A 14,762-nucleotide genomic window follows, 5' to 3' on the forward strand; every position below is an offset into this window, starting at 1 on the left:
TGGATGTAGTCAACTGGCTGCCAAATACTAACTATAGTCTGGGCCACCCTGTACTTACTCCTCATGGCTGGGATCGAGAGGGAGAGGGGAAAACAAAATCAACTGTTTTGTGCCAGAAGAAAGGTCTAGAGAGGACAGGCAGGGAGATACAATTATACAAGAGAGGAGAGGGAGACATTTGCATTGATAATGAAGAAATGCTTGGTGGTTCAAATTTGCTGCGATGTTTTGCCAATGGTAGAGAAATAATAGTGAGGAAAGTGGGTAAACCTGGATGTAAATATTCAATTCCAATAGTTGTGCAAGGTTATTATCAATGTCAACAGTGGGTGACAATGCCTTTCCAGTTAGTGAAATCTAATATATTATTGCATCGTAAGAAAAAGAATTTAACATTTGCTGTACGTATGTCAGAGAAAAGGCCGTACATTCCTGAAATACATGACAATACATTTAGAAATATGACACAGCAAGAGAAAGGTTTTGATATTTGTTCTGCAGAATTTGTTAAAAAGTTCGAAAAAGTGTATGCGAGCAATGGCTTTGCTACCATGAAAACATTCATAGACAACTACAATAATTTCCCTGGTAAGCAAAATCGTGGGATTATGTACAATTTTCATCTCAATTTGCAATTCTCAGGCAAGGAGGAAAATGAAAGGAAAGTCTTTCAGTTATTCGATCTGTTAGGGAGCACTTCTGAGCTCTCTTCTGGATGTGTAGTACGGAGTGTTAGGAGTACCACAAAATGCTTCAGCGAGAGTACAGTTGACAGCGGCATTGAAGAGAGGAACCTAACCTGGCCAAACACAGCTGGTGGCGTTATTGCTCTGCCAAAAGAGCTCTGCATCACCGAAGAAGGCGAGCCTGTGACGCGGGAATGCCTTGGAAGCTTCCTCACAGGGTATTACTGGGGGCCTCCTTCCAGCAGCTGCATGGGAGAACCGACCAACAAGACGAAGCAGCTTTGGGGAATCAACAACAATGCAACTGTTGAGAAAACTGACATTCCTACGACGCTGTCCAGTATCACTCAGAATGGTTCTACTCTTCAGCCTGTTGACATTCACTTTGTTGCTACGAGCTTCAAGGCTCTTTCTGAAGAGACCGAAAAACTGGATGAAGTTGATCTAGAAGAAATTGTACAGACTATAAATAACGTGATGGAAGCTAAAGATGAAACATTTGAACCAGTTCAGAAGAAGCTGTTATCATCAAGTATCTTATATGAAGCCTTTGAAGAAATGACCTTCAAAGTTCAGTTACCAGAAGCCAAAGGCGATCAGAAAGTAAATGCCTCAAGAAAACTAATAACACGTTGAGCGGTTCGACCTTGAAGTGAACAGCACCATCATTGGCTTCGAATCTCGGAATGGGGGAGCGGTTGAAACGACCATCGAAAAGGGCGTCAGGACGGACCATGCTGACACCGACGTGGCTATCATCCTTCCCGAGAATCTCACATACAAGGTGGCTACATCGCACGTAAGCATGCGAGCCAAGATACGTTCTGAAAGCAAAGTCCAACTTGCTTTTGCTGTATTTAAGAATGCAAAGCTGTTCCAAGACCGGGACTCATTTCCAAATTACACTGTTAGTAGTCCTATCATTCAAGCTACATACAGGGGTGAGGTTGTGAAAAACCTGGAGGAACCGGTCACACTGATCTTCAAGCCTCCTAAATACGGAAGGAAGAACACCAAATGCGTGTTCTGGGATTTCAGCAAGCACGGCGGGAGAGGAGGATGGTCTACTCAAGGCTGCTGGAAGGGGAAGAGTAGAGGAAACCATGATGTGTGTCACTGCAACCACCTCACGTGTTTCGCACAGCTCATGAACTATAATAGTGACGACTTTGACGGCAACCATGGTTTAGCCTTGGACATCATCACGATCATAGGATGCTGTCTCTCGATCGGTGGGCTGCTACTTGTATTCACGACATTCTTCCTCTTCAAAAAGTGGCGGAGACCTCTTGATAACAAGATTCTAGTCAACCTCTCCTTTTCAGTTTTCTGCAGCATTGTTATCTTCCTGGCCGGCATCAACCAGACGTGGAACAAAATCCTTTGCAGGAGTATTGCCGTTGCTCTCCACTACTTCATCCTTGCATCATTCGGCTGGATGCTGGTGGAAGCCGTCCATCAGTACCTCAAATTCGTGAAGGTCGTGGGCACTTACATCCCCAGGTTCATGTGGAAGGCCTCGGTGACTGCCTGGGGCGTGCCCGTTGTCCCTATCATCGTCGTCCTGGTGTGTGACAGCAGCCTTTATGACCACGGAGACGACTTGAATCCAGAGTCGAAGATCTGCTGGATGTCAAGAGACGGATTTCTCTACGCTTTCCTTCCTCCTTTAGTCCTGACGATGGTCATCAACATCATAATGTTTAGCCTCATCCTCTACGGAGCCGTGTGCGGCCGCGCGCGGGTCAATTCCACCATGTCCGAGAGGTCGCTGTTCATCAGCCAGCTTCGTATGGCCATCTGTGTGTTCGTTCTTCTCGGCTTCACGTGGATATTCGGAATCCTGGCGATATGGAAGGGTCGCCTCTTATTCTCTTATCTCTTCTGCATCTTCAATACTCTGCAGGGCTTCTTCATCTTCATCTTCCACGTGTACAGAGGCAGGAGCGCCAGGAGGCTCTGGGGTGACTTCCTCTCTGTCATAAGCAAGAGTCCGTCGTCGACTGAACCTTCGAACTCCAACAACGCTCACGTTTCTATGCAGTATCGAGGTCACCTGGACAGCGTGACCTACAACCACGGCGGAGGGATCCTCGTCATCCCGCAGAAGCCGACAGTACAAATGTCCACGAGGGGAATGAGCATAAAATCGTTGGGCACGACGTCGACCCTCCTTCACTCGAGAACAAGCTACACCCCATAGAGACGTTTTCATTGACTCATTTTATCCCATTCCCCTCGCTTCATATTTTTCTCTCCTTTTCCCTTGGACCTCTCTCTCTCTCTCTCTCTCTCTCCTCTCTCTCTCCTCTCTCTCTCTCTCTCTCTCTCTCTCTCTCTCTCTCTCTCTCTCTCTCTCTTTCTTTCTCTCTTTCTCTCTCTCTCATCATTTTGCCCACAGATTTTTATCCATCATTCACAAAAGCATTCATACAAAATCACCAGTGAGGTACATGTATATATATCATATGTAAAAAGAATCACCTAGGATTAAGTACTTGTAAGATAGATTTTATTTAAGAGTATAAAGAAAAAAAAAATCAAAATATTCTTATTTTTATTTGACCCAATTTGGATTTCATTACAAAATGATAACAACTTACAGATTAGAACTTTTAAACTGTTTTGTTATTACACTTGGTAGTATGATCATAATTAACGATAAATACCATAATATATGATAAATGTCGTAACAGATTTCTGTGTGTTATAAATACATTATCATTTTATCCTTGAACATATAAAGGACACATTTTACTGTTTCCTCCAAATGAATAAACAAATATATAAAAAAAAAGGCAATAAGTCAAATATCTATGCAGTATAAAAGAATCTAGTAACAAACTACATATGTAATTAATAAAGGCGGGTATATAAATTATTGACTTAAAGAAAAATTGAAAACAAAACGTAATCCTAAACAAGCGTATTAGTGAATCCCAAAACAGCAACTTGTCAGAGGAACTTGACTTCACAAAGACAAAGTTTGGTACTTGGAACAAACGTAATCTTTGTTAACAGAAAATCGCGCAGAGTCTCTGTATATAAAAAAGGGTGAGTATAGTATTAGGTACTAGTCTATAAATACTCATAATAAGTAAGCTTAATACTGATAAGGTGAATACGCTAGGGGATTATTTTTTTTATTTTACATTTTAGACGTAAACCTAACTTCATACCAGTCTCAGAAGCAAACAGTTAACATATATTTCTGTTTCTGTTATGGACGATGTTAAACACTGACCTACTAATTACCTGACTGTTTTTAAATGTGTCTCTGTATAAGTACGCTTGTATGTCGATGTGTATACAGTGGAAAGATAGAGCGCCGATACAGTCATAAAAAATTAGAAGAACTTGTGCAAATTAATTCTTATTTCATTAACTTTTTAAAAATACGTAAACTGACCATTAATTACCTCAGAAGCTGCACTGTTGTTTTAAATCACATTGTTATAACATATGTAAAAGTACAGTGTAAGCGTCGCGTTATATACACGATCCCTGCAGGACATAAACATTGATTTCGGGAATACTGGAATTATGGTGTTTTACAAATATAACTGCTTAAAGAAGGGCTGACAAAATGAAAAAAAAAAAGATTTTATAAACCCAAACTCACACGTGCAACCGAAACTACTACAAAGTTCCGGCGTAAAAATTACACATATTAAGTTTTGAGGAAGCTGCCACACACAACCACCACCCCTTATGATGCGCTGTTCTCGACCTGCGTCCTCCTTCGCCTCTCTCGCTCAGCCGTTGTGCGTCGCCTTGCAGTTCTCGGCGACGATCCAGATCTCGTTCTGTCTCCCGTGGTATCTGCAAGGGCGGAGTGCTTTATGAGGATACTAGGCTGTGGTTCCATTATGAAGTAATTTTACAAACACATATATAAATAAATATATATATATATATCTATATCTATATCTATCTATCTATCTATCAATATATATATATATATATATATATATATATATATATATATATATATATATATATATATATATATATATATATATACATATACACACACATTATATATTACAGAAAGTGAGAGAGAGAAAGATAGATAGATAGATAAATCGGTAAATAAACAGATATACGTAGACAGTATCACGGTACATTTAGACAATTATTTTTGCATTGCTATTGGCATTGCCTGAACTGCTCAATAAAAAAGTATCGTTTTATCGGTATAAAAAAAATCGATACATTAAAATCATTTACATAACAATTAGAAATTCTAACTTCACATTTACGAACTGCATAATGACCCTTCCTCTCTTTATTTCAATTTTTATTTGCGATTATTATTTGTTCTTTAGGCGTTTCACGTTCTGCAGAAAATAAACGAGAACGTGATTCAGAATGTGATTTTATTTATATTATTTAATATAATTCATCATATTATGTAATCATATTATCATATCATATCTTGTTATACTATATTGCATTATATATTATATTATATATTATATTATATATTATATTATATTATTCTATTATTATATTAGACAAAAAAAAAGCTTATTGGTCGGGAGGGTTAACTTAACTAGCCATCTTCAAATGACTAACAGACAAAACCGGGCAAATAAAAAATAAAAAACGAGTTTTCAAATTGTTTAAAGGTTGTCATATAGCAATTATTCTTTGGTAGATATTTACACACACACACACAGGGGCGTCACTTCATGTTATGAGTTGGGGGGGTGACGGGTAAATTTCCCTTAAAAAATAATTTTTGCCCTGCAAATCACGAAAAAGGAAATGCTCACTAGCTCTATATAAGTAGCCCGGAATGGACCATTAACCAGTATTATATATCGTATTATTGGTAGAAAATTATAAATTATAAATACCAGAAAATTTGCCCTGCAGAACTAGATTTTGCCCTGCAAAAAGAGGCTTTTAAGTTGGGGTGAACCATCCCCATACCCCCTTAAGTGACCTCCACTCGTAATCACTTAATTATCGTGCAATTTGTTCGCTTCATGTTGATGGAACTTTCTTATATTTGGCTATTCTCTCTCCTCCCCTCTCTCCTCTTTCTCTCTCTCTCACTCACCCTCCTCTCTCCCTTCCTCTCATCTCACTTCACCCTCTCTTCTCTCTCTCTCTCTCTTCTCTCTCCTCTCTACTCTTATTCTCCTACTTCTCTCTCATCTCTCCCCCTCTCTCTTTCTATCACTCTCTCTTCCTCTTTCTCTCTTTCTATCTCTCTTTCTTCCTCTCTCTCTCCCTCTCTCTCTCTCTCTCTCTCTCTCTCTCTCTCTCTCTCTCTTCTCTCTCTTCTCTCTCTCCTCTTCTCTCCTCCTCTTCCTCTCTCTCTCTCTCTCTCCTTCCTCTCTCTCTCTCTCTCTCTCTCTCTTCTGTGTGTGTGTGTGTGTGTGTGTGTGTGTGTGTGTGTGTGTGTGTGTGTGTGCATGTGTGCATGTGTGCATGTGTGTGTGTGTGTATGTGTTGTGTGTGTGTGTGTGTGTGTGTGTGTGTGTGTGTGTGTGTGTGTGTGTGTGTGTGTGTGTGTGTGTGGTGTGTGTGTGTGTGTGTGTGTGTGTGTGTGTGTGTGTGTGTGTGTGTGTGTGTGTGTGTGAATATGCATGTATGTATGTACATGTATGTTTGTAAAGACAGATAGATATGTAGATAGAGAGACAGATAGATAGATATGAATATAAGGCTGTAAGTATAACTCCACTGAAATACCACGACTCAGCACACGCTCAAACCACCGCCACTCACCACGCTTTCATCCACTGATACAAATTCGAGCAAATTTCCGCACGACTCTTACCTCACGATGAAATCATAAATGACCACGTAGTATTCATCGTCCTTGTAACACTCGCCGAACTCCGAGAGCCTGTACTTCATATCCGCGAGTTCTCTGCGGACGCGTAGCGGGTCAAGCAGGTAGCCGCCCACAGTATACGCGTAGACGATCACATCATTGAGGGCTGTGATCCGCACGCTGGGCTGTGTGGGGTGGTTGGTTCGGGTGAGGGAAGGTTTTTTTTTTTTTTTTTTAGATTTAGGGTTGTTTGATAATGATTTTGTGGGAGGGTATTGTGTCGAAGTTACTTCTAGCACTTAGATGTATTTTTTCATATGTGTTGAGCAACCTGCTAGCGGAGAGAATCATTTAGAGTAATATAATAATTTCCATTCTTAAAAAAAAAAAAAAAGACATAACTAGCAGACAACCCCCCCCCCCCGTACGAAAATGCTACATCAACAGGTAACAACAGTAGGGACCACTGGCTACCCACACCACACACATAACCCTATACTTACGGCAGCGTATCCAGTGATCGGGGGATTTGAATGAAGTCTCTTGGGGAGGTAGAGAGACATGGTCATGTTCTGTGGGCACTCGGTCATAGGTTCTCCCGAGTCCCTCACGTGCACCAGCGCTATGGGCCGCGTCGCCTCGATCACCTCCATGTGGGAGTTGATTCCTGTAAAACAACAGGGGGCGGCTCTCACTTCCTGTTGCTGGTGTTTGAGCAATGAGCGGCAAGTCCGAGCTATTTATGTTTATGAAGGTTTTCTGTGAAATCTGTTATATCTGTGGCAAATGTACGTGATATTTCAAATCTGACAACCGTAAAGTAGTGTTCATTAAACTGGAAATATATTTTGATATTGAGAAACATTGAGTTTTGTGCAATGAGCATGAGAGGCACGGATTTACCCAGTCCCTCCTAGATCTTGCACAAGCCATACAGACATTACAGAATTGTCGGATGTTTCACAAGCAAATGGCTACACTGAAAAGTTTCTTGGTTTTGTTTTGTTACAGGAGAATTATCTTTTTAATCCCTAGGTATCCTTAGGTATATATAAACATAAGACAATGTAGCGCATTTCTATGGCAAATTATGTCTGTTATAGCATCCTGAGAATATCAAATGAATACAGAATGTTTAAACCATTGCTTCTTAACCTTTTTACTACATCGCCTCCTCTAGGATTCTGTCCTTCCCTCCACACCCCCTTCAATTCATGAATAAAATTGCCTCCCAGATGTTAAAGAAAAATCTAATATGTTCTTAGTCTTTTTGTTGAGTATGAATTAATCACATTATTACTAAACTTAACATAATTTGACCGTACTCTCGCTAAGAGATAACAGATATGATTAGAGAAATTCCTGCTTTTCCCAAGGGTTCGCACCCCCTTGGAAATCATTGACGCTCCCTAGAGTTAATAAAAATTGGTTTAAACAGAAAAACTACATAAAATCAGAGACCCTTTATACCTGAAAACAACAGCCAATCACAGAAAATAACCACACAAGTAACTATAGTGCGCCACTAAAGTACCGTGCCAGTACCCACCGTGTTTATAGAGATGGAGCGGCATGAAGCCCTTCCAGACGCTCATGGTGGTGAACTCGCACTCTCCTGCCGAGGTCGAGGCGAAGAGACCGTCGAAGTAGCGCCTCTTCTGGATGCCGTACTTGTAGGTCCTCAACACCTCGAAGTTAGGACACTCGACCCCTGCAGGAAGACTCGTTTTGCTGTGTCGTGAATGGCGGAAAAGGCGGCTAGAGAGACGTGGCTTCTCGTTTCGTCTTATGAGGTTGTTGTTGTGAGTCGTCAGCTATGTTAAGGGTTTTCTTCTGGTGAGGAATTTATCATGATTTATGGAGAATGCAATGATAACGAGAATGAAGATAAAGTAAAGGGTGGGGGAATGTAAAAAAAGAGGAAAATGAAGAAAAGAAATCTCGTCTCTATGACCTCGTTACCTCTGCACAGCTTGCTAAGGGTCTTCTGTGTGATTTTGTTGACCTGCGATGACCTGCGTCTGCTCAGGGTCTTCATAGTGGTCTGAGGATCGCGGAAGTTGGTGGCGTAGACCCAGATCTCGTAATAAACAGGCTGATACAACTCTGGCCTGGCACGCGAAGACAACGGCAGTAAAGTTATTTCAGTTGGCGATCGAAGAAGCAGGAAGAGAGTGTTGGAAATGCATGAGGGTCTGTGAGGTGCTGGACATAAGTCGTCAAAACTACATGGAGATAGTTCTCTCTACTTTTTGTCCTGGTTTTGCGACCCTATCTTAACTAGGTGTCATGACTAGATTATCTATTAGACAACTTATCCTCACCCTAACATCACAAATAAAATGCAATGAACATACACGTCTTGGGAAAGGAAAAATAATAAATGCACATATAAAAAAGAAAAAAATATATATATATATATATATATATATATATATATATATATGTATATATATGTATATATCTATGTATATATATATATATATATATATATATATATATATATATATATATATATATATATATATTTATATTTTTTTTTTCTTTTTTTTAGCAAAAAAGTCTAATAATACAAAACACATCTCAAGACAGTCACAAAAGGGCAAGAAACCTGCATCCTCAAGGACCCCACCTGCTGTAGGAGGCGAGGTAGTAGTAGCGATCGAGGAAAGCCTCTCCGTTGTGCCTGAGCTGAGCCATCAGAGTCTTCACTTTCTCCTCCAGGAATTCCTCCGTCACGTCCCACACGTTGGCTTCGAAGTTGTGCACGAACACGGTCTTCGGCTCCAACTCGTCCACCAGGACCTACGGTGAAGGGTTGGGTTCGATTTACGTACGAACTAAATGGTCAATGGGTCCGCATAACCAACCAGAACACTAAGGTGGAAATATGAATAAAAAAAATTAAAAACAAGTAAAGAAAAAAAAAAACCTTCATCCGCACGCTCTTTCCACATTTATCAGCAAGTACACATTTCCATTCTTAGCTCCCTCTCACGGCCAAAACACAGGATGTCCCAAGGTTGCGTCAGTCTTGGTTTCGTTATTTTAACTTGGTGACGGCGACAGGGGGACTTTCCCATTGGATAACCGGTATCTTCTCTATTTTTTTGTTTTCTCTCTGCGTGTGATAATAGTGACATTTACGGTTGTGACGGTGATAATAACGGTAAGAATGGTAACAGAAATATTAAAGGCCGATGATGATAGTTTATTAAAATTGTGGGAAGACTGAGCCATTGTATATCCATACAGTTGATATGTACATGCAGAGGTAGACGTGTGTGCGCATATATATATATATATATATATATATATATATATATATATATATATATATATATATATATATATATATATATATATATATATATATATATATAATACATATATGTATATATACATATGAATATAAACATATATATATATATATATATATATATATATATATATATATATATATATATATATATGTGTGTGTGTGTGTGTGTGTGTGTGTGTGTGTGTGTGTGTGTGTGTGTGTGTGTGTGTGTGTGCGTGTGTGTGCGCGTGTGCACGGACTGATAGATAGGCGTCTATTCTAGTGTATATGGTTGTCCATTTGTTGCCATATATTGGGCTTCTCGCAATTTAAACAAACCGGCCGAACATTTCTAAGGATTGTCCAACAACTAGAGGTTTAAAACACAGTATAAAAGAAAAAATAGATGGGGATTGGGGGAAGGAAGTGGAAGAGGAAGAAGGGGGGAGGGAAGAGGAGAGAGAGAGGGAAGAGAGGAGATGGGATACAAGAATACTCGTTTAATTTATGAAGAGAGGGAGGAGGGAGCAGGTTAGAAATAGTTCGCTTGTGATTACGGTACTACCACTAACCTCATTAGTCTTCTCTGAAGAGTTTACGATACCATTACCATTACCCATTACCATTACCGCCACCACCCACCCTCACCCCTCTTAAAATTATCACCACAACCACAATCTCAACCCTCAACCACCACACGCACACAGACACACCATGCAACCAATATCATCCTCCCCTGAGCCAAACAATCACTCAGAAAACCTCCCACTCACCTGCAAAACCACCCACTCACCCGTTTAACCACCCACTCACCCACAAAACCACCCACACACCCACAAAACCACCCACACACCCGTTAAACCTCCCACACACACACCAAAACCACCCAACTCACCTCATTACTAATCGGCGTGGGGGGTCTTTCATCATGCAGGTAGTAGGCCGGCTGCACATACAACGACACAGTATAATCGTTGGTCTCCTCGAGGACTCCTGGGTGCTTGCCGAACTTGATCTGCGTCACGAAGGGGATCGTCAGGTTCAGCACCAAGCCTGGCGGAGAGGGAGAGGGAGAGGAGGAGGAGGAGGAAGAGGAAGAGGAAGGGAGTTGAGCAGCGGTTCCTGGTCTTGTTTTCTGGTTTTGTTTTGTTGTTGTTGTTATAATAATAATAGTAATGATAGTAATGGTTTTTATTATTGCCATTAATGTCATTATTATCGTTTTCATCATCATTATTGTTATCATTATTATTTTTGTTGTTATTATTACAATTATTATTGTTATTGTTATTACACAATTATTATTGTTATTATTATTACTACAATAATTATCATTATTATTACTACAGTTTATTATTATTATTATTATTATTATTATTATTATTATTATTATTATTATTATTATTATCAGTAGTAGTAGTAGTAGTAGTAGTATAATTATTAGTATTAGTATTAGTATTAGTATCATCATCATTATCATGATCAACATCATCCTTATTATTATTATCATTATCATCATCATTATTATCATCATTATTATTATTATCATTATCATCATTGTTATTATTATAATCATCATTATTATTATTATCATCATTATTATTATCATTATTATTATTATTATTATTATTATCATTATTATCATTATTTTATTACCATTGTTGTTATTGTTATTGTTATCATCATCATAATTATTATTGTTATTGTTATTATTGTTGTTGATTTTGCTATTATCATCATTGTCACTATCATTATCATAATTATTAATATTACTATTATCATCATCATCATCGCAATTGTTATTAATATTACTACTGCTGCTGTTTCTGTTACAATCTTAACTATTATCATTATCACTATCTATAGTATAATTACCATTATCATTATCATTATCAGCATTATTATCGTTATTATCATCGTTATTATAATTATTGCCATTATCATAATTCATCATTATGATTATCATTATCATTATCGTTATCACTATTATTAGTGCTACCTCTTATCATTATCATTATTATTATCATTATTATTATCATTATTACTACTTTATTATCATTATCATTACTGTTATCAGCATTATCACTACCATTGTTATCAGCATTATCACTACCATTGTTATCACTATCATTGTCACTTTAATCATTATCGTTATCTTATCATTTCTGTTACAAGTATTATTATTGTTATTGTTATTATTATTGGTGTCATTATTATTATCATGATGATAATGCCTATAATAATATTACGATGATTATAATGAAACGATAATAATAATACCAATGATATTGAGCAGCATCCTTATCACCCATATCACCACCATCATCATCGTAATCATTACCACCACCACCACCACATCACATCCACCAACCACTACCATCCCTACCACCACCATCCCTACCACCAACCACATCACCACCAGCCACCACAGCCGACCCTTACCGTGATCATTTAATCCGTAGAAGTAATCCTGTACTCTCATGTACCCCTCGAGTTCGGCCAACACGCGGTTGTCGGATATAATGACCGTGCTGACCCACGACGTCTCCGGATAATGGCGCACGTCGTAATCTGTGTTCCAGTCGAGGAGCGTGTATCTGTTGGGGTGGATGGGGGTTGTTAGCTATTCAGAGGAATTTTTTTTTTTTTTTTTTAATCACTTCATTGCGATGGGAATTATATGTTGTAACGTTTTCTCTCTCTCTCTCTCTCTCTCTCTCTCTCTCTCTCTCTCTCTCTCCTCCTCTCTCTCCCTCTCCTCCTCTCTCTCCCTCTCCCTCTCCTCTCTCCTCTCCTCTCCTCTCCTCTCTCTCTCTCTCTCTCTCTCTCTCTCTCTCTCTCTCTCTCTCTCTCTCTCCCTCTCCTCTCTCTCCCTCCCCCCCCCCTCTCTCGCTCTCTCTCCCTTTCCCTTGCTCTTTCTATTTTCCTTATTCTTGCTCTTTTCCATTTTCTCTGTCTTTCCCTTTCTCTCTCTCTCTCTTTCTCACAGTCTCTCTCCCTCCCTCCTTCCCTTTGCGGAAAATGAGAACTAATTAAAAAAATGAGGAAACGGTCAAGAAATGTACCAAAATAAATATAAAGATAAAATAAATGTAAAAATAAATGTAAGGAACACGTTAAATGATTGTTAAGAATTAGCCTAAATAAATTCACAAGATTAATCTTATCGGTAAATGTATTTCCAATCTTTCCTGTATTCTTAATGTTATAGCATTTTTTTTTACTGTCATCAGTATCAATATAATCAATATAATTAATACGGTTATTATGACCATCCTCATTATTAATGATTAATTGATGAGGATCTCCTTAGGATGTCAGAATAATAATAACACTTACTTGGGGCATCGTGGAGCGCAGTCCCAGGGGTCACTCGGGGTCGGCGCTCGTCTGCAAGGGTATTTGAATTGCGTCATTTGCGCGGGAAAAGATATATGGTTTTCGTCATTTGTGCGGGAAAAGATTTATGGTTTTCGTCATTTGTGTGGGAAAAGATATTTAAAATGTCATTTGCGCGGGAAAAGATTTATGGTTTTCGTCATTTGTTGCGGGAAAAGATATCTAAATTGTCATTTGCGCGGGAAAAGATTTATGGTTTTCGTCATTTGTTGCGGGAAAGGATATTTGAATTGCGTCATTTGCGCGGTAAAAGATATATGTTTTTTGTCATTGGCGTGGGAAAAGATATTTAATATTGTGTAATGCGCGTGGGAAAACATATTTCATTTCGTCATTTCCGCGGGAAAAGATATTTGAATTGTGTCATTTGCGCGGGAAAAGATATTTGAATTGTGTCATTTGCGCGGAAAAAAAGATATTTGAATTGTGTCATAGATATTTGAATTGTGTCATGTGCGCGGGAAAAGGTATTTGAATCGCGTTCATTTGCGCGGAAAAAATATTTGAATTGCGTCATTTGCGCGGGAAAAGATATTTGAATCGCGTTCATTTGCGCGGGAAAAGATATTTGAATTGCGTTCATTTGCGCGGGAAAAGATATTTGAATCGCGTTCATTTGCGCGGGAAAAGATATTTGAATTGCGTTCATTTGCGCGGGAAAAAGATATTTGAATCGCGTTCATTTGCGCGGGAAAAGATATTTGAATCGCGTTCATTTGCGCGGGAAAAACTCGACGAAGAAAATAAGAACGATACATTGATACATTGGATGATAAAAGATGAGATAATCTGACTTATGGGGTAAATAGATTAATTATAATATCAATAACTAAATAAGGTAATACATACACTAGATTGGTAATAAATTAGCTAAACTTATAGATGGATAATAAGAGATGAAACCTGAATGAACGATTTTTTTTTTTCAAACATAAAGCCGAAAAGTTATTAAAGAAAATATTAAATGAAGGTGTGAAGTGAAATGGGAAAAAGAAGGGGAAAGGAAAATGGAAGAGGAAGAGAGGAAACAAGGAAAAGGGAAGGGAATAGAAAGTGGAAGATGAGAGACAAGGGAAGAAATAGGATAAAAATGGAAGACGAGAAAGAGAATAGGGGGGAAAATGGGAGGAGAGGAGGGAATAGGAAAAAGAGGGAAAAGGAAAGGCGACAAAGAAAGGAAGGAAATGGAAGAAAGGAAAGAAAAGTAAGAGAAAGGGGAAAGAAAGGGAAGAGGAAGATGAGAAACAAGCAAAGGAAGGGAAAGGAAAGGAAAAGTAAAAGGAAAAGGGAAAACAAATGAAAGGAAAAGAAGAAAAGGAAGAGGGAAAGGAAGGGAAAGAGAAAGAGGAAAATGGAAAACAAGGAAAGGAAAAATGAAAAGACAGAGGAAAAACAAGCAAAGAAAGGAAGGAAAGGGAAAAGCAAGAGGAAAAGGGAAACAAGGAAAAGAAATAGAAGAAAATGAAAAAGAAAAACACGCAAAGGAGAGGAAGGGAAGGAGAAGAGGAAGAGGAAAAGGAGAAACAAAGAGAGGAAGTTATATTTCTCTGTTTGTTGTTGAAATTCATATTTCCCCTATTTATAT

General features: G+C 38.7%; 3 protein-coding genes across 6 annotated transcripts in view; 2 read left to right on the forward strand and 1 right to left on the reverse strand.

The window, feature by feature from the left end:
* LOC119590902 overlaps positions 1–3,224 on the forward strand; it is a 14,224-nt gene extending 11,000 nt beyond the window's left edge. For both annotated transcript variants that reach the window (XM_037939798.1, XM_037939737.1), the window contains exon 6: positions 1–3,224. This exon is cut by the window's left edge and continues 1,473 nt beyond it. The gene's annotated coding sequence lies outside the window, so the exon portion shown is untranslated.
* Positions 1–3,226, forward strand: part of LOC119590594 (adhesion G-protein coupled receptor G2-like) — a 3,513-nt gene extending 287 nt beyond the window's left edge. Inside the window, 2 exon segments of the mRNA XM_037939307.1 lie at positions 1–1,316; positions 1,318–3,226. The exon segment at positions 1–1,316 is cut by the window's left edge and continues 287 nt beyond it. Coding sequence (XP_037795235.1) covers positions 1–1,316; positions 1,318–2,889 — 2,888 coding nt within the window. The 3' untranslated portion in view covers positions 2,890–3,226.
* Positions 3,227–14,762, reverse strand: part of LOC119590695 — a 75,308-nt gene continuing 63,772 nt past the window's right edge. For 2 of the 3 annotated variants that reach the window (XM_037939492.1, XM_037939416.1), the window contains exons 3-11: positions 13,118–13,168; positions 12,221–12,375; positions 10,674–10,831; positions 9,110–9,282; positions 8,440–8,588; positions 8,027–8,188; positions 6,981–7,144; positions 6,481–6,662; positions 3,227–4,508 (exon numbers count right to left, since the gene is read on the reverse strand). In XM_037939492.1, coding sequence (XP_037795420.1) covers positions 4,442–4,508; positions 6,481–6,662; positions 6,981–7,144; positions 8,027–8,188; positions 8,440–8,588; positions 9,110–9,282; positions 10,674–10,831; positions 12,221–12,375; positions 13,118–13,168 — 1,261 coding nt within the window. In that variant the 3' untranslated portion in view covers positions 3,227–4,441. Of the gene's footprint in view, positions 4,509–6,480; positions 6,663–6,980; positions 7,145–8,026; positions 8,209–8,439; positions 8,589–9,109; positions 9,283–10,673; positions 10,832–12,220; positions 12,376–13,117; positions 13,169–14,762 lie in introns of those variants that run through there. The other variant, XM_037939578.1, reaches the window with a different exon arrangement.

This window comes from Penaeus monodon, chromosome 1, assembly GCF_015228065.2.
Source record: "Penaeus monodon isolate SGIC_2016 chromosome 1, NSTDA_Pmon_1, whole genome shotgun sequence".
NCBI lineage: Eukaryota > Metazoa > Arthropoda > Malacostraca > Decapoda > Penaeidae > Penaeus > Penaeus monodon.